This window comes from Condylura cristata, unplaced genomic scaffold (genome assembly GCF_000260355.1).
Source record: "Condylura cristata isolate star-nosed mole 26May11 unplaced genomic scaffold, ConCri1.0 scaffold00020, whole genome shotgun sequence".
NCBI lineage: Eukaryota > Metazoa > Chordata > Mammalia > Eulipotyphla > Talpidae > Condylura > Condylura cristata.
Window position 1 is genome coordinate 3490786 of NW_004567121.1, and position 18682 is coordinate 3509467.

At 41.1% G+C, this 18682-nt stretch overlaps 1 protein-coding gene across 1 annotated transcript in view; it reads left to right on the forward strand.

Annotated features, from left to right (window-relative positions):
* Positions 1-18682, forward strand: part of VWA3B (von Willebrand factor A domain containing 3B) — a 136632-nt gene that overhangs the window by 110902 nt on the left and 7048 nt on the right. The window contains 4 exon segments of the mRNA XM_004686005.2: positions 2357-2561; positions 9761-9872; positions 15837-15961; positions 17131-17268. Coding sequence (XP_004686062.1) covers positions 2357-2561; positions 9761-9872; positions 15837-15961; positions 17131-17268 — 580 coding nt within the window.

Genomic DNA, 18682 nt, shown 5'->3' on the forward strand with positions numbered 1-18682 from the left:
ATTCCCCTCTGGGACCAGCTAGTCTGCTTTCTGTCCCAAAGCGCTTGCTCACCAAGGGCATCTGAAAGGAATCAGACAGCAGTGACCTTGGTGTCTAGCTTCTCTTAGTTAATTCAGAAAATGAATGTTCTCAAATTTCAACCAAATTTTGGTACTACCTTTTATGCCTGATAATGATCCATTCTGTATATACCATAGTTTTGTCTTTCTGGTAGGTAGAGCCTTACAACATTACATAATGTCCTTATCTCTTCTACTACTTTATGACTTAAAGTAGCCATAATTTGTTGGGTTTTTTAAATTAGACTTGATCAAATCTGCTTTGGAACCACTCTAGTAATTTTCCCACCAGTTATACATTCTTCATTTTTCAGATTTCTATTGGGTTCTTTTTAATAGCTTCTATATTTTTATAACTATTCTAACTTTGTTCACCAAGTCCTGATTTCCCTTTACTTCTATCAGTTGTCTCTGAACTCACTGAGCACTTTCAACAGTTACTTTTTCAGGGTAATTCATAGCTCTCCATTTCTTCATGGTAAATTTCTGGGAATTAATTCTGTTCATTTAATTAGGTCATCTTTAACTTTTTTTTTTTTTTTTGCTCTTTAGTTGAGATTTGGGGATTTGGGGAAAACAAACAAACAAACAAACAAACAAAAAAACCAACCTCCACCAAATCTTCTACCAGTTTTTTGAGATTCTGTTTTATAGGGGGAAGGCATTCATGAACCATCCTGGCTAGGGTCTAGGGACCTCTCCAACCTTTTCCAGGGATATGTTGTCTCTAGAGGTATGTGAAATTTCTCAGTAAAACAGATTTGCCCGGGCCCTCCCTGGTGGCGCAGCGGGTTAAAGCACAGCACTGAGAATCTAAAGCCGCTTCCTCATGAGTTCGATTCCCGCCTGCCCAGGAGGTGACCACATGGTGTGGCAGACCTCTCCTGACCCACCCGCTGCTCCCCTCAGCAGTGTACTTCATCAATCTGCCTGTTCTGCGCCCCACTCTGTCTCTGGTGAAGCCTCTCACCGCCCCTGTGCCTCTGGCCTGTACCCCAGTTCTGTATGCACAAATAAATAAATCTTTAAAAAAAAAAAAAACAGATTTGCCCATAATCAGGGTCCACAATCTTCTGGTCCCCACAGTATCTGTCTTGGGGCTGCAGGAAGCCATGGAAATAACCTCTGTTCTCAGTGTCTCCTAACTTGGCATCTGCAATATGCTGCCATTTCTGTCAGTGCTCCTAGGTGATGCAGAAACCAGTCTTAGCCTCTCCCCCAAAACCAGAATGTTTAGTTCATCTTCGACTCTTCTTTTTCCTTCCCAAGAGAAAAGCTAGAATTTAGAAGTTTTCTCCAGCTGCACCACATTATGACAGTGAATGGGAAGGGAGGTCGGGCAGAATACAACAAACTTGATGAGCGCTGCCACTCCTACTCCCCTGGCATTGTGCTTCTCTGTGGTGCTGCTGCACCTGCCTGGTTTCTGAAGTTTTCACAAGGCATTTTGGTCCACATATTGTGAAGTTGGTAATGTCTGTGGGAATGAAGGTCTGATGATTTTTCTTTTTGTAGTCACTCCAATTTAGATTTTTTAAAAGAAGTTTTCCTATCTTCTGGAGATAAGTCTGTTGGTGGGTTGAATCATATAGTTGTAGTGGATTCACACTGTACTCTTCTGAACACCTGACAGTTCAAAGAAGTAACACTAAGATCAATGAGAATGAAGATTATGAAATAACTCCCACTCCATCTCCACTCCCTGGTTCCCCCTCCCCCCACATCTCCCGTCTAGGATAGTCTAACTCAGAGGTAGGGAGGAGCTAGATATAGACTTTAGGACTTTGGCCCATACACCACAATGGCTGTTCTGTGTTCCCCAGCCTGTTCAAGCGGTTGTAGCCTTCTGATCTTTGTGTACCAAAATAACGAAGCCAGAAAGTTTTAGACCTATTTATGCTTGCAAGGAGGAGAAAACAAAATACTTAAAATGAGCCAAGAGAATAATTACTGCACTGAGGCAAATATTTGGGTTTGCTTTGCTTTGTTTTATTTTCATAGCCATCGATAGGCATAGCTGTGTTAATAAGCCTTTTAAAACTCATTTTTGTTTCCGCCAAATAGGGAGTTAGACCTAAGCAGTAAAAGGTGGGTTCCACATATGCTAAAGAAATTGTGATAAAAAATCTCAAGTGTATCAAATTCTTTCAAATCAGATAATCAAATTAGGTAATGGTGAAAAGTGCCTACCAGAGGTCACAGGGATGGTTAATTTACTGGAAACTATGTTCCCGTATGCTTTCTACTATGGTCACTTTCCTTGTTGGTTTTGCTTTTTCTTTCTTTCAAATTTTAGGTTAGATGCCAACAAACCAATGAAATATTTGGAAAACAAGGCAGCTTTAAACAAAGCATTAGAACGTTTGAATTGGCCCATTTCATTGAAAGAGCTGTCCATGCTGGAAAATGAAATCCTAGCTGGGAAAATGTATGTCCAACAGGCCATGGAACTCCAGGAGGCTGTCAAGAAAGAAAATCATGTGAACAAGACCCTAGAAGAGGTGGGTGCCATGGAAGTGTGTGCTTTTTCTCCCCCCTCTTCGCCCATCGTCGCTATTCCTACACTGGCTTCCCCTCGCTCTCTCTCAGCCAACACACTGATCTCTAAAAGAGAGCCAGTTCAGTTTAAGTCCTCAAGACTTCAACTGAAAGGCAGTGCCATTTGATTTTTCTATGCCCTTCTTTAAACATTGCATCTTTTGTTAAAAATCACTAAAGAAAGTTTAATTAGTGACTGAAGGGCTGGACTTAGCCAGGAGCCAGATTAGGTCGAGCATCAGATCTGCCACCTGATCCCTGACAGAGTTTGGTCAGTTACGCTGCCTCCCTGCTCTCTAACTTTTTAGTTTATCTGTAAAATAGGGATATTGTTCGTATCTGCCCCATAATATTGTTATGAAAGTAAAACGAGCACTTAAAGTTCTTAGTATTGAAAGCCCCCCTCCCCCAGAAGTGTTAGTAATATTAATAAAGCAAACCTTCTTAAAATAATCTCTAATCTGGGGGCCCTACCTGGTGGCGCTGCGGCTTGGAGCACATCACTGAGAAGCTGGCCATTGCTGCTTCAGTGTGAGTTTGATCCCTCACACTGGAGGGGACCTACATGGCACAGCAGACCTTTCCTGACCCCCCCGCTGCTCCCCTCAGCAATGTACTTCATCCATCTGCCTGTTCTGCTCCCCACTCTGTCTCTGGAGAATCCTTTCACTGCCCCTGCACCTCTGTATGCAAAAATAAATAAGATCTGTTCTGTATGCAAAAATAAATAAGATCTTTAAAAAAATAATCTCTAATCTGACTGCATGCCATTTTAGATCACTTACTTTTAGATTCTTTTTTCCCCTTGAACAATTTTTTTTAGTCGGGTGCAATTAGTGTGTTCATAGTCATTTCATAATCTGTTTAATTTAGTTATATCTCTTAATTCTTTTTCTGTTTTTTTAAACTAAAATTTTCAGATTGATATTTTTATGGTTATGTAATAATCCACGGTATATGTATATATGCTAATTTATTTAACTCTACACTGAAAGTTAGATATGTGTTTATTTTCTAGTTTTCTCTTTTTTGTGTTTTTTCAAAGATTTTTTTTAACTTTCTTTACTTATGCATACAAGAGCTGGGGTGTAGGCCAGAGGTGCAGGGTGGAGTAGGGAATGAAATGACTCACCAAGACAGAGTAGGAAACAACAGGCGAATCTACTGATACACACTGCTGATGAAAGCATCAGGCAATATGGGAGAGGTCTGCTGTGCCATGTGGGTTAGCTCCCTGGACTGGAATCAAACTTGTGTTACAGTGGATTGCATCATAGTGCTGAGGCTTAACCCCTTGAGCCACCAGGGAGAGACCCTCTTCTTCATGCTTTAATGATTTCTGTGGTGTGGCTATAGTTGAACTATTTTGTTAGTATAAACTCCAAGGAGTGGGATTCTTGAGTCAATGGAGTCAACCTTTGGAGCCCCAAGAGGCCCAAAGAGTTGCCGCATCATAATTAAACTGTTGGAAAACCAATGACAAGGACAGAATAATACCATTGAGAGAGAAAAAAAGAGTAATCTATAATAGAATACCAATTAGTCTAGTTATACTCTCTCAATGGACTTTTCTGGTATAAACCTTACAGGCAATAAGGGAATGGCAGGAGATATTTAAAATACCCATGGAAAAAGATTTCCAGCATAGAATCCTTTATTTTACAAGATGACATTCTCAGAAGATAAAACATTTCACTGTAAAGCAAAAACTAAAGGAATTTTTCTATACCTAGCTGCACATTTAAGAGATGGCAAAGGAATTACTAAAAAACAACAGAACAACAAAACCGGGGGAGCAGACACCCAACTATATAACATGGAGGAAAAGAGTAACAATATGGCCCAGCAGATGGAATCTGAGACCAAAATGTTCAACAGTCACACATACTAGTCATATCTAACATCACCAGATCCTGTAAGCAAAAATGAATGGAAGTAACACATAAAGACAATAAAAATGGACCCTAAACAAAATACGAAAGGAAGATGTCCAGAAAACAAAAGACAGACTGATAAATAGTAACAACAAAATGCAGTGAACACTTAAGTCACCTTACGTGTAAATGGCCTGATTTCACCAGTCAAAGAGTAAGAGTGGATTTCAAAACAAAGTTCAACCTTCTGCCATCGCAGGCTCCCCCATCCTGTTGACAAAGACAAGCAGGCGAGGAGATACTTCTAGAGAGACAAGCATGGGAAAGCTGTCTCCCCACTGCTGCTGCCCTAGTCTTCTGCTCCCTTTGGCTCTCCCTCTCTGTCGGCCAACCAGCAAGTAGTTACCTACAATAAACATCTCAATGAAAATTAGTCAGTGAGCTCATTAGGTAATCTAAGTGAAGCAATCCATCTTATACTCTTCAAGAATGGTTCCAGCAATCACAAATTTGAATTTAGTTAATACAGCTTGGAACAGGTAGTCGTTGACATTTAAAATGTTGACAGGGGGCTTCTGGTTCTAAATGGTTTTGACTTAGATATTTAGTGATGCTAACTAGGCACAGAGGAAGGTAATACTAAGGCTTAATCTCTTCTTTTCTAAAGAATGTAGTGACACTATGGAGATGAGAAGTCTGGGTCCCCCTTGTCTAAATCTTGTTGCAGGTCTTTAGCCATTAGTGAGGGTTGAAAGGCTGCTTCACCTATGGACAGTAGACTGTGCACAGCTGTTGCGCAGACTTCAAGTCTGTGCAGATGGCTTTGCTCTCTTGTCTGGCAGAATGGAGAGAGTTTGTTCCCAGAACACTTACACTAAGTTCACAAAGGGAAACAGCTGGTGTCGTCCGTGGAAGCCAGCTTCTGGGGACATGGAGCGGGACAGGGCAAGCAATAGGTTTGGGGGCAGATGAGTATAGTATCAGGCCAGGCCAGCTAGTATAAAACTACCTCAGGCAGTTTTCTTAGAGTCCCAGCATTTATTGTATGCCATAGACCTTTGATTGTTATTTACTGGACTCATGCTCCAGACAATCACACCAAAGTGACTCTAATATCTGTGGCTTTGCTCATCTCTGGAGTAGCAGTGGATGGATTCCTTATCTGTGACATCTGAATGAGGTATCTCAAAGCTGCAGTAATTTTCAGATTCAAATATTGAAATGTTTTTCTCTTTGATTTTTCCTTCAAAGAACAATGAGGGATATTCCCTGAGGAGGTATTACAAATTTGCTCTTCAAGCTAGGGAAGTGGTTTTATCCTGCATTGAGTGCATATTGATTAGATTCCTTTGCTGCTACCGAAAAAGTAGAGGTGGGTGGGGGGAGAGATGGGAGAAGGGGGAGAGAGAGGGAGAACGCACACAAAACCCTTCATGGCAACAGAAGACCTTTGAGTTGCTATTTAGGAATGTGTGATTGGAGATTTTACCTTCTGAGGAGTAAGTCTCCACAGCCCAGCACTGTCAGGGTGTTTGGAGAGGGGAGGATGGTTTTGTAAGGCAGGGCTGCCTGTAATTGTTTCCTGCACATCCTAAGGAGCCATTCACAGCACAGGAAGCACAGACCGCGCGGCCTTGGTCAGTGACCTGCTTAGGGAGCAGCCCTCGGAGATGGGAGTGAAAATTGCAGTTTTGGAGGTGGGGGGGAAGCACTCTCTATGCCCCTTTGGGTTTCAAAGCAAGGCTCCATGTCCAAGCCTGTTAAAGGGCACAGCCATTCTCTCAGCACCTCCTCCTGGCAGAGGCTCCCCTCCTCAGCCTTGGTACTGGCAGGCTTTCCTCAGAGCAGGGTCCCCAGCCATGACCCGCATTTGCTTGTGAGAGGTCTTGCAAAAGACTTGACTTCCTCCTCTAAGGGAGGTGGCTGAAAGAAGACAATTTCACTTACAGCTTCATTCCTTTGTCATAAAGGTTTGGCTCCAGTTAAAATGCAAATGTTCTTGGGAAGGAAAGTAGACCAAACTCTTCCAACTCCTTTAGTGCTAGTGAGACACTCCCAGGCCAAGAGGGACTCAGCTTACATTTTCCTGTAAGGTCTTTTTTTTTTTTTCCATTCTGTCTCCAGAGGCCATTTGTAAGAGGGTTGCAGATCCTGGCTTGTCTAGAGAGGAGGACATCCCTCTTATAAGAGGAGAGAGATAAAGAAGGTCAGAAAATGCCTCAGGCTGGCCCTGTGCTCCTCACCGAGATTTTTAAAGGAGTTAAATTAGTCACAGAGACAGTTTGCAAATGTTATGGTCTCCTGATTAGGTCTCCTAGAGTCAGAGCAAGGCCTGAAGGCTATATGCATTATCTTGATTACAGCTGTCATAGAATTTAACCTGGCTTTAGGAACTAAAAATTAACTGGGAAGCCTGTTGGGACTGCTGCTAGTCCAGTTTAGGAATTGTGTGTGGCAGAGTTTGATAATTTGGCATAGGAAAAATATTTAGTATTAGTTTTAGAATTGCTAGATTTTAAGGCAAGGATTTGTTCTACTTAAATCAGAAATACATTCTGTACCTGATGCGGCAGCATGTTTAATGGGAAATTTTAAAGCAGCAAACATTTACTAACTTCATTATCCCACCAATGCAAACCCAAGAGCATGACTTTGAAATTAAGTGATGAAATGAAAAGCAGGTAGCATAATTTTGGCTCCTGCTCTGCAAAACCTGTCAATTGAACCTGGGAAAGAACTGAATTGGGATCTCTAAATTTGGGAAACAAGTTAAAGTGAAATCTCCTGGTGAACAACAGTCTGATCCCAACATCATGGCCTCTCTTTCTTCTCTACAGCATGTAGCTGTTCTCATGTCCCTAAGCCAAAGGAATCTTTACGTAGCTTCTTTACATAGTGCTAGCGCTTCTTCTCCCTCTTTCCCCTATGATGCTTATCCCCCATGGAATTCATTTTAAGACCCAGTGGCTTGTTGATGTTGATGTGGGTGTGAATTGGTGAGGTGTGGTAGGAAGAGAATGGGAATGTTCTTTCCTATGTACCATACAGTGTCCTGAAAGTCTTTGACAAGATCAGAAAAGAGTGGGATGCCATCTTTCGGGAAACGTGCTGTCAACATTGTCATTGAAGGGATAGCGTGTCTAGCTCCCATGATTACATGTCTTTCCATCCTGAGAAGCCAGTGCCACATTTCTATGCAATGAGCCATTGTAAAGCTGGCCTGATAAATTTGTTTTGCTGTGGCTAATCTACTTTCTCTGTGCTATAACTGATGACTATACAGTGAGGAGAATGAGTCACTGAGTGTGTAAAGTGAATGGTTCCTCCTTAAGCTACATTCTTTGGAAACAACCAGAAATTAATTCTTCCAATAAGTACTAGCAGTTGGAAACAAAGGTAGAGTAAAGTAAGTTATGTGTACATAGCCCTTTCATATTTATAATGGGCCTTTCAGGTGAACTCCAGGTGCATGAATGACTTGAGAGGGGCCATGATGTTGGGATCACACTTTTTAGCCATTGGGAAAGGTATTTTTTTGGATGGCTCTCTGAATGTTGAAGCAAAACTTCACAGTACTCTTTGTTGTTACCATCCATGGTTGCCCATGCAGCAAAGGTATTCACACAGTGAGTGGTGGTTCTCCATCAAATGAATTGAAAATTGAGTGGTGACTATAAATGAAAAGGTAGTGTTCACGGTTGCACAGATTACAAGCAACATGGATTTGAAAACCTGATAATATCCCACAATCCCTTCAAGAGACCGTAACTTCTCGTTAATTATTGCATCACTGCTGAGAACCTGGCTCCAAGTTTCCATCACCCAGGAAATAACCTATGTTCCCACTTATTTTAATGAAGCTGAAAAGCATCTCCAAACAGATCCAAATGATAGATGACTGCAACAGAATAGTTCTATCAGGGCACCATGGAAATGAGCCCACTTATTTCCAGAGTCCAGACTGTATTGAATATGAAAAATGATCCAAGAGCAAATGTGTGCAGACTACCTGAAGTTATTTAAAATTTTATAGTCAATTATCTCATAAATTAGAGACTTCCTTATGTGAAGTTCTCCAGATGGACTCCCAAAATATGCATTGGGTACCTTATTTATGTTGTAACTATACAACTGCAAAAAGGTGGCTTCAAAGCGCCTATGAAAACACATTGTATTGAGGCTGTGTCATGGAAAAGAAGGACATTTGAGGATTTGAAAGAGGAGCAACTGAATGAAGACTCAGGACATTGGGATGGAAAGCTAATTTCTCTTAGAAACCTAAGAATTAGCAAATGCATAATCCAGCAAGGGGGGTAGGGAATGAAAAAAGATCTAGAAGGGGAAACCCCCAGTTTCTGCAATGTAACAATTTAAAGAAAATTTCCTACTTGGCTTTTCTTTAAGAGTAGTTTCAGAAATTTCTGTGCTCAGTTTCTCACTCACTTCACCACATGCAAAATATCATGAATTTATAACTAGAGAAAATCTGGGATGAAACTCCTTATTTTGAACTTAAAAAAATTCTATAAATATAATTTTCATAGCATCAAATTCACCTTTCCATTCCATGATTCTTAGTAAAATTAATAAGGCTGTCACTTACCATTACAATCAGCTTCAGAACATTTCCATCACTCCCAAAAATATCCCTTGTGCCCATTTGCAGTCAGATTTGCACCCAAGCCCCAAGTAACTACTAAATGAAGTTGTCTCTATTTAAATTTGTTGTTTCCATACACTTCACATATAAATCCCCAAATAAAAATAATTGGGTTTTTTTATAATTTCTAATTTTCTTCTGAAAACAACTTCCTTGACATTCATTTCAGGAGTATTTACCTTATTTAAAATATAATATGTACTATGGTTATATTTATCTCATGGACTATTGTATTTCTGATTTAAAGTATATGTGATTATTCTATATCTTGTTCATCTCAGTACTATGATCTGTTGACTAACTTTTACCTTAATAATTGGTCATATTTGCTTGCCTTTTTGTATGTGGGGTTTTCAGTTAAATAATGGACATGTTGAATGTTATGTTTTAAGATTCTGAGCCCATTTAAATTCTCTGAAAACGGTGAGGATTTTTGTTTCGGTGAAAGTTCACTAGGTTAGACAGCAAATTCTCTCTTTCATATGGTAGTACTGTAGAGTGACTATATAGTATATATTCTGTCATTTGTTAGTGGTGTGACCTCAGTTAATACCAAGATATCCTCTACCTGTGATTTTCACTGTCCGCACTGAATTTTTCTATCAATTATTAATATTTTTTTCTTTAGCAACATAAATCTCCAGGAAACACACCAAAGAAAATTAAACCAAAAAAAGTGGACCCCCTGAAAGGCCAGAAGGTTATTGCAAGATGTGATGAAAATGGCTTTTATTTCCCAGGTAGGTATTTTATTTTGTAAGATTCCTTTGTTAAATAATGTAATATTGGGGATCGAAACATCTTACATTATGCTTTCTCTAGAACATTGATAATTCATGAGCTGTACTAAGATGTTCCACTTCTAAAATGAAATTATGCAGGGTTTCTCTTATATTTGTTAGGGAGAGAATCTGAAAAATATGTCAATCTCTCCTTTGTTTAGTAAATAAATTTTTGCTACAAATCTACCATGTTCTATGTTTGTAATTTCCTTAAAGTAATGCTCTAGAGTAATGAACAAACAGATAAAAAATATTGTCCACAGGCCCTCCCTGGTGGCGCAGCGGGTTAAAGCACAGCACTGAGAATCTAAAGCCGCTTCCGCATGAGTTCGATTCCCGCCTGCCCTGGAGGTGACCACATGGCGTGGCAGACCTCTCCTGACCCGCCCGCTGCTCCCCTCAGCAGTGTACTTCGTCGATCTGCCTGTTCTGCTCCCCACTCTGTCTCTGGTGAATCCTCTCACCCTCCGCATCTCTGGCCTGTACCCCAGTTCTGTATGAATAAATAAATCTTAAAAAAAAAAAAAAAAAAATATTGTCCACATGGACCTTATATCCTAGAGAGGGAAACAGGTCAGCAACCAAATAACTAAAATACCTAGTGTGCAGTGCTACAGACAAAAATTATGCCACAAAAAGGGGTTAAGAATGTCAAAGTGAAAGTTGGATTCTAAATATGGTAGTTGTCAATGATAAACTTCCTAGGAGGTAACATGAGACTTAAAAGAGAAAGGGGAAACCATAGATTATCTGAAGGGACAATTCTAAGCAGATGAACAGCAGTACAAAGACTGGAGACTGGAGAGCACAAAGCATATTAGAGGAAGAGACCAGTGTGGTTAGACCTGAGAGATTTGCCAAGACTTTCTGGGGCACGTGATCCTGATGGGATCAGGTAAATGGAGCTCCATAAGAGCTTCCTGGCTAGTGAAAACATTAAAAATATTATGTGTGGAGATCCAGAGGTGAACAAGAACACTTCACAAAATCTTCAAAAATCATGCAGATTATGGTTGGAACCTGGAAAGCAAAGAAAGAATAATAAAACTCTAGAAAGTTAAGTCTGGGGCTGTTCAGACAGGGTTATGTTAAAGTTTGGACTGTGTTGGTGGGGGGCACATTTACACAGAGTAACATAGTCACATGCAGTTTTAAGAAGACCCTTCATTGCTTTGTGAAAATGTGAAAAGTGGATATGGACTGGTGTAGAGTGTCTCTGTATGGGACATTCATGGACCAAGATGGTGGGTTTGGCAGGAAGATAACTACATATTTTAGTTATTTGGTTGCTTACATGTTTCCCTCTCTAGGATCTAAGGCCTGTATGGACAATATTTTTAATCTGTTTATTCATTACTCTAGAGCAGTACTTTAAGGAAATTACAAACATGGAACATGGTAGGTTTGTAGTAAACATTTGTTTACTAAACAAAGGAGAGACTGACAAGGCGCACTGTGGATACACAATTTCTTTGTAACTCTCTCAAAAATCTCTATATCTAGTCAGATTTCCTCTCAAGACACTTAGCCCTATTTCCATTTGCTACTGGTTACTGACATTCTCAGAGAAAGTAATTGAAGCTATAGGTCTAAAGTCTGGAGAAGAGTACCTAGAGGTACTTTTTGAGGTGTCAACAGCCATCACTGAAATCATGGGCTGGATCTGTAGGATAAAGAGAACTTAGAGAATTCTAAGGAAGGCCGCTAGGTGAAAACATTATACTAAAGAAACAGCCGGTCTTGCCTAGACTCTACTTATCAGTTACCAGTTACAAGAATAATTTGAACTAAATTTAATTAAATATACCTTCTGGATTGGAAAAAATACTTCAGCAGGTGTTTTGGTTTCCAGCAACACATGTGTTGAAATGACAACTAGGACATTTCATTTCAAATTTGGTAAGATGTGCTTTGGCATTAACTGGCTGAATGAGAATGCAGGAGGATCAAGGCATTTGAGATGAACTCATGGTTAAGGCATAAAACCCTTCTTTACCAGAGCAAGGCCTGAGAATCTTCTACTTCTCTGAGGCTCAGATTTTCTGGAAGATGAATGAGAGCCCTACAGAGGGATACTAATTTGGCCTGTTAAATGGAAATGATAAGAACAATTGGATTCTAAGTGGCTAGACAGGGTTTGGTATCTTGGAATCAGTTTGCTGATCAGAAAAAAAAAAATAGAATGAATCTTTTCCCTTAATACCATCCCTGTGTGATAAGAAAATGCCAAAGACCTACTGCAGCTAATCTGGGGGAGTAGAGGAGACAGGTAGCAACATGGCCAAATACAATACCTGACATCTTGTTAATAATGATCATTGCCCTGGCTTTTGAAAAAATATTCAATTAAAGGCAGAGAGCATCTGCACCTAATAGCTCCATGGAATCTGTCTACTTGAGACATTTTTTATTTGTGGATGTGATTAAATACAAATAAGTCAGTTGAGAGGAAACAAACATTTGAATTTAGTCATATAACTAGTAATTTTGATTAGTGGCCAGTTTGTACTGACGCAAATGAAATAATAGTGCTTGCATTACTGGGTGTGCTTAGTTTCTGTTCCCTTCCCCATCTTGCCCTCAAATCAATGACTCTCTTTTTCAACTGAAAATTTCAGCTCTACCATCAGTTACTTTTTATAAAACATAATTTCAAAATTACAGAAAGGTTGCAAGAATATTACAGAAAATTCCTATGTACTCTTTAGTAAATCTCCAGATTTACTAATTTTGAACATTTTGCCACATTTATTTGACCACATTGTTTTATTTTACTCCTCTCTCTTTCCTTCCTCTCTCTGTTTCCACACATTATTTTTTTCTGAATTATTTGAAATTACATAACATTATCATGTCTCTTTATTCCTTAATACATTGGCTTGTATTTTTCAAGAACAGGATATTCTCTTAATATAACCACCCTAAATTTATAATGTTCAAGACTTTTTTAGCACTAGACTACTTCTATCCATGTATTTCAATTTTGTTAGTTGTCCCAATGATGTTCTTTGTAGAATGTTTTTCTAAAGTACTGGTTCCAATCCAGTATCATTTATTGTATTAAATTAACATGTATCTTCAATCATCTTTAAGGGTATTGATATTATTTAAGGTTAAGGTCAATTTATGACATGTTCCTCAATTTGAGTTAGATTAGATTTATGTTATGCATTCCTGGCCCCAACGCTACCTAAGTGATAGCGTAAGGTCCTGGCGTGGTCAGAGCATCCTGTCCAGAGGCGTGTGTTTCAGTCATATGATCACAGTGCATCACTCCTCCCCTTTGTTCAAACCTCCTTAATAATTTTAATGAAAAATAGCTTATTTTAAAAATATATCAGCATAATGCCTCTTTGAAGCCATTGAACTGGAGAGTCTACTACTCCTGGCCAGGCCTACACTGCAGCAAGCTTGGCCTGGTTGTTGCTGCCCTTGGTGGCCACTGGGCAGGGATTTCCAGAGGACTGACTCTGCTCTGGGTATGGTGTGGGTGACCTAGCTAAAAAATGACACTCTGTTCAGAATGGCCGTGACCAGTGGATGTCTGGCTTACCTGGGTGCTGAAAGGCAAGGAGGAAAACACATGTCAAAATTTAATTCTTAATCACCCTTTGTGAAGATAGAGTCATCCCTCCTATTGTTCAATAAAAGGAAGCATTTTACTTCAGTAAATCACAGTACAAAAAGTCTGAGCTACAAGATTTCTGCACTTGCCACAGAAACAAGGAAGTAGAAGGAAAGGGAGGATGATGTTCTCAGGTGTGATGACTTAGCGTCAGACAACTCCGCGATTTTACTCATTGAAAGTCAGCCTCTTCTCTTGGCCCTATGACTGCTGAAATTCTCATCTTTCCTAATAGAATTTAAAACAATAAAGTCCACATAAGATTGTTATGCAGATTAAATATGATAATGTACAGCATTTTCGACATTGGAATGTGTTAACAACATACAAAGAGTTGTTCTATCTTCTTGATATCTGTTGTACATATCTAAACAACTCTTGTCTTCTCTGGAGGTAGAAGGAGCTACTTTCAATTTTAAAACTTTAGCAGCAATTCAAAAAGGCAAAACCCAGCACAGAAGACTAGACAGGAAAGCTCTGAGACTAAAGGAAGAAGATGAATAGATGAATGGGGTGACCCCAGAGGTGGGGAGACAGAGGAGGTGCTCCAGGGGAACAAAGCAAAACTTTTCTCAGGAGATGAAATTTAAGCTGAATAACAGAAGTTCTTACAGGGAAGGGTAAGAAATCCAGTCTCCAGCCTGAGAAATTCCTCTATGGAGCAAAAATTGAGAGCTGTTCTCATCTCTTTCACCAAGTGAACTGACCTCCACTGTCTGAGATTATCTCTGCACTCCTTTGACCACTGCGCGTGGGCACCATTTTTGCCTGTGGTCTCGACAGGAGCACCCTCTTCCCAGACTCAGTACACAGAAGCCCTCTGACCCAAGGGGAGTGCTCAGGTCTCACCCAGAAGGATGACTGGGGCACGTGGATGTGAGCAGTGTGGGATTCTCAATGAGGAGTGGTTCTTCATTATTTGCATAAGAAGAATTCTTTGAAAAAGTAGTGCTAGCTTCCCTTATTAAAAGGGTAAATAACATTAGTTTATGGTAGAAAAATTGTGAAAAACATGTAAAGAATATTTCTAAAGCTAAGCCAAGTAGTTTAGTCCAATAAGAAAACACACACAATGGAAAACTGAGGTGTGTGTGTGTACGCACACACAAGCTTGCACTTTAAAACAAGGGTTGTCACTTCTTTGGCCATTTATGAGACATAGACTGGAGGAAAGGTAGCAACTATGTCTTTGTCGTACTGTAGGACATGGGGCTCTGTGAAGGCCAGTGCGTGGGCGGGGAGGACCCTAGGCTTTTCCAAGAGCCCAGTGAGGACACAGCATTTCTGTCTCGGGCAGCACCCAAGTGCAGCTGTTACTGCCTGGGGAAGTGTCTATGTTAAAAATTTCCCCTGATATTCATAATCCATTTTAAAGATTTATTTTTATTTGTGCATACAGAACTGGGGTACACGCCAGAGGCTCAGGGGCAGTGAGAGGCTTCACCAGAGACAGAGTGGGGAACAGGCTGATTGATGAAGTACACTGCTGAGGGGAGCAGCGGGCGGGTCAGGAGAGGTCTGCCACACCATGTGGTCACCTCCGGGGCAGGTGGGAATCGAACTCATGCGGAAGTGGCTCTAACCCGCTGTGCTTTAACCCGCTGTGCCACCAAGGAGGGCCCATAATCCATTTTTAATGGGATGTACATTCCAACTAGGATAAGTGACAAGCTATATGTGGAATCTTCTGTTCCTATTAAAATAAACTCTTTGGCTATAACTAAAAAACGAGGACTTCTTTTTACTTCTTTTTTCTTTTTTCCTATTTTGGTTGTACATTTTAGGGAAGTCTTGGGGTGTGTTCGGACTAGTTACCTTTTCATTTACCTAATAGTAGATGAAAAGCTGATAATGGGAGTTCATATTTCCTTACACTTTCACAATTTCACAACAAACTGATTTTTCTAACGCTGCTATAGAAGGGAATGTGGCTAAAATAAATAAATAAGGAAATCAGATGTAGAAAGTATCCAAGAGAGGAACTTTGTTTGCAGCAACAGTGCTCCTAGCAGGACGGCTGCTGGTGACAGGAGATGAGTGAGCTTCAGAACATTCTAGCTTCCCAGCTCAGCAGGTGCTCCCGGCCAGAGGCTGCACTTCACACATGCTCACACTGAGACTGGGTCCGCCCAACATGCACCCTAAGTGCCCAGCGTTATCTGGTGGAGAACTGGACAGGGCACATTGACTTAAACAAGCATTCTGTTGTAACTTAACGCAGACAGGAGGAAGGGGCAGACCTCTGGGAACAGAGAGTATTGGCCTTTCCATTTTATTTTCAATTTTATTCCTCTCAGGTGTTGTGAAGAAGTGTGTGAGCCCCACCCATGCATTGGTGGTCTTTAGGTATGGAGACACGAAGGTTGTGCCCATCTCCTTCATCACGCCTGTGGGGGGTGCCATGCCCTGCCCGCTGCTCCAGGTACCTGACACAGTGATCTATTCCTGGGCCGCTGTTCACCATTCCTAGAGTTCTGGATCGTGGTGGCCACTGCTTGAGTTTTTGCTAAGCATGTGATTTGGCTCCTCCAGAGGGTTTGCATTAGCAGAGGCAAAGCCCCGTGTTCCTTCGACACTTTGTCTGGCAATCTCTTTGCTCATGACCCTGACCTGTAATGCCTTGAGATTTGCTTGCATTGAGACCTGGTCTCTTTACATGCAGATGGTCAGGAAAAGGAGTTGCTAGAGCTGCTACTGCTCTTGAAACTTTAACTGCAAAAAATTATATTAAAACAAATTTAATACCAAGGGCAGAGGTCATGCCATCCTTGACATAGCAGTTAGTTAATATTAGACCTTGATGGCGTCATGCCCCTCTTCCTGAATGTGCACTCCATGGGTAAGCTGAGCACATGTTTGTTGATAAATTCGCAAAAGCCATGCTGTTGCTGTTCATGGGTCTGCCCAATCCTTGTCCCCACACTAAAGCCAAAGAGTGGAGAGAAAGCCCCTCCAAGCCCCACTGTTGCTGTTTTCTCACATAGAGTGGGCCATGAGGAAACCCTCCACGAGCACTCATTGGATGTCACTCTGGTTGTTCCCGTCCTGCTGGCCAGACCCAAAGCTCACACAGAACAAACTCCCCTGACACTGACCCACGACGTCTGACAAATGCCCGGCAGCCTGTAAATGCCCCCCTCAAGCTTTTCTTTTTGCTGGTTGCTACCTTTTTGAATGCCCACCCTCTGGGTTCCAGGGGTTTGCTTTGGAGTAGTGTTAAACAAACCTGCTCCTTTGTGACATCCCTTCAGCTGTATGAGGACACTGATCCTCATGTGAAATATTCCAAGCTCCTTCAAGTAGACTTTGCAGGAAATGCTTTTCAGACCCCTCACCAATGGCTTGCTGTCCGCAGGCCCTTGTCAGTGAAGAAGTCTTGCTTAGCAGGGAGTTTAGAGATGATCGCAAAACTCCAGGTGTTTCTCACAAGCCCGGAGAATTTTATAACCATTGACTCTTAACCACGAAAAATATGCATATGGATTTTAGCATCAGTCTGTGCTACTTTGGGGTATTTCAAAACATGCTTATATTAATACTGTCATGATCTATCTTCAAAATATTTGCTGTGAATCATTTTCTCATCTACAGGTTGGAGATTATGTGTTTGCCAAAATTGTGATACCCAATGGATTTGACTTCTACGTCCCTGCTATAGTTATAGCACTCCCAAATCAGGATGTGGCTGAAGATAAATTCTATACAGTTTTGAAGTGTAACAACCGGAGAGTGAGTAGACATAGATGTTCTATTTTAGAAAAGGAGTTTCTTGCTAGGCAGAAAGTGAATGATTTTACCCCCAGCCTTTCTTTTTGGTAATGCTTTGCTCTCTGCTGACACTGTCAGTTGTCTTGGCAGGAAGATTTGCCTACCTGTCTATTCCCTCTGTTCACCCACTTTAGGATTTGGGTCCTGCCACACTGCAGCTTGAGGTCTGCCTTCACTAAGGTTTCGACGGCCTCTCAGCTCCTCCATCTGATGTTCTTTGGGCCTTCCTTCCACATTTGGTGACTGGGGAGGCTCCCTCCTTTGTCAGTGTTCTTCCCAGATTCTTACAGCACTGCCTTCTTGTAGCAGTCTGCTTCTGCCTGTGTTTCCTCCCCGTCCTCTACATGTATATTTCCCAACAGCTTAGAAAGAATTTTTTTTAATTTATATATTTTTTATTTTATAATAGTTTATTTTTACTATTTTTGTGCATTTTTCCATCTCAGTTGCAATCCCCTTGGGCTTCCCATCACCAAATCACCCGTGTGCCCTCACCATAGTCCAGTGCATTTCCCTCCCCCCGCTGTTTTTGATCCCATTTCCCACTCCACCCCCTAGTATATAGCTGTTCATCATTATCATTATTTTCTCGCCTGTTCTGTTATATTCCTGCTATGAGAGAAACCATCCGATATTTTTCCTTTTCTTAGAAATTTTTATCAGTTACAAATACGATGACATGACCTTGTGTCTCTGATCACATACACTGCTCATCAGCCTCAAGGAAAAGCCCAGAGTGACTCCAGCCGACCCCAGTCTACCCTGTGAACTTAAATTTCAGCCCCATAAAACTCCTTGTTTCCTGAACACAGTGGGAGTTTGTAAGCCTCTGAGCTTTAACTCTCTTGACCTCCATCTTAGAATGTTTCTATGTACTGATAGAAAAGAAAGACTAGCCAAGTGTGATTTCCTGCTGAGATCCCTGGGGATTCTCCTGAACTCCTTCCACCCCACAGTTTCCTCACCAATGTCCTTAAAAGGAAAGACTGTCACTTATTCATCTTAGTATCTCAGTACAAACTCTGACTCAGAGAAGGCTCTCAAGTTGCCTCGGCGCCCAGGAAGGACCTTGGAATTTTCCCACAGGGCAGCAGTGACCAGGAACTAGAGCAACATGGTCTGGGTGGACACTGAAGACAGGCCGGTAGAGATCCTTGTAGACTGTGGGAGCAAAGCAAGGGGTGGTACAGTATGTAAGTCCAGGGGAGAGCTGGCTAAGGCTGGAGGAAAATAGTTTATGCATTTTGTACACATATGCACATGTCATATGGCTGAACCTGGCAAGCTCTCCAGGTTATGGGGAAATGGCAGTGAACTCATTGATGACTTTATTCAGCATATAATTGCCAAGCTGGGCTCTGTATTTAAATTGGAG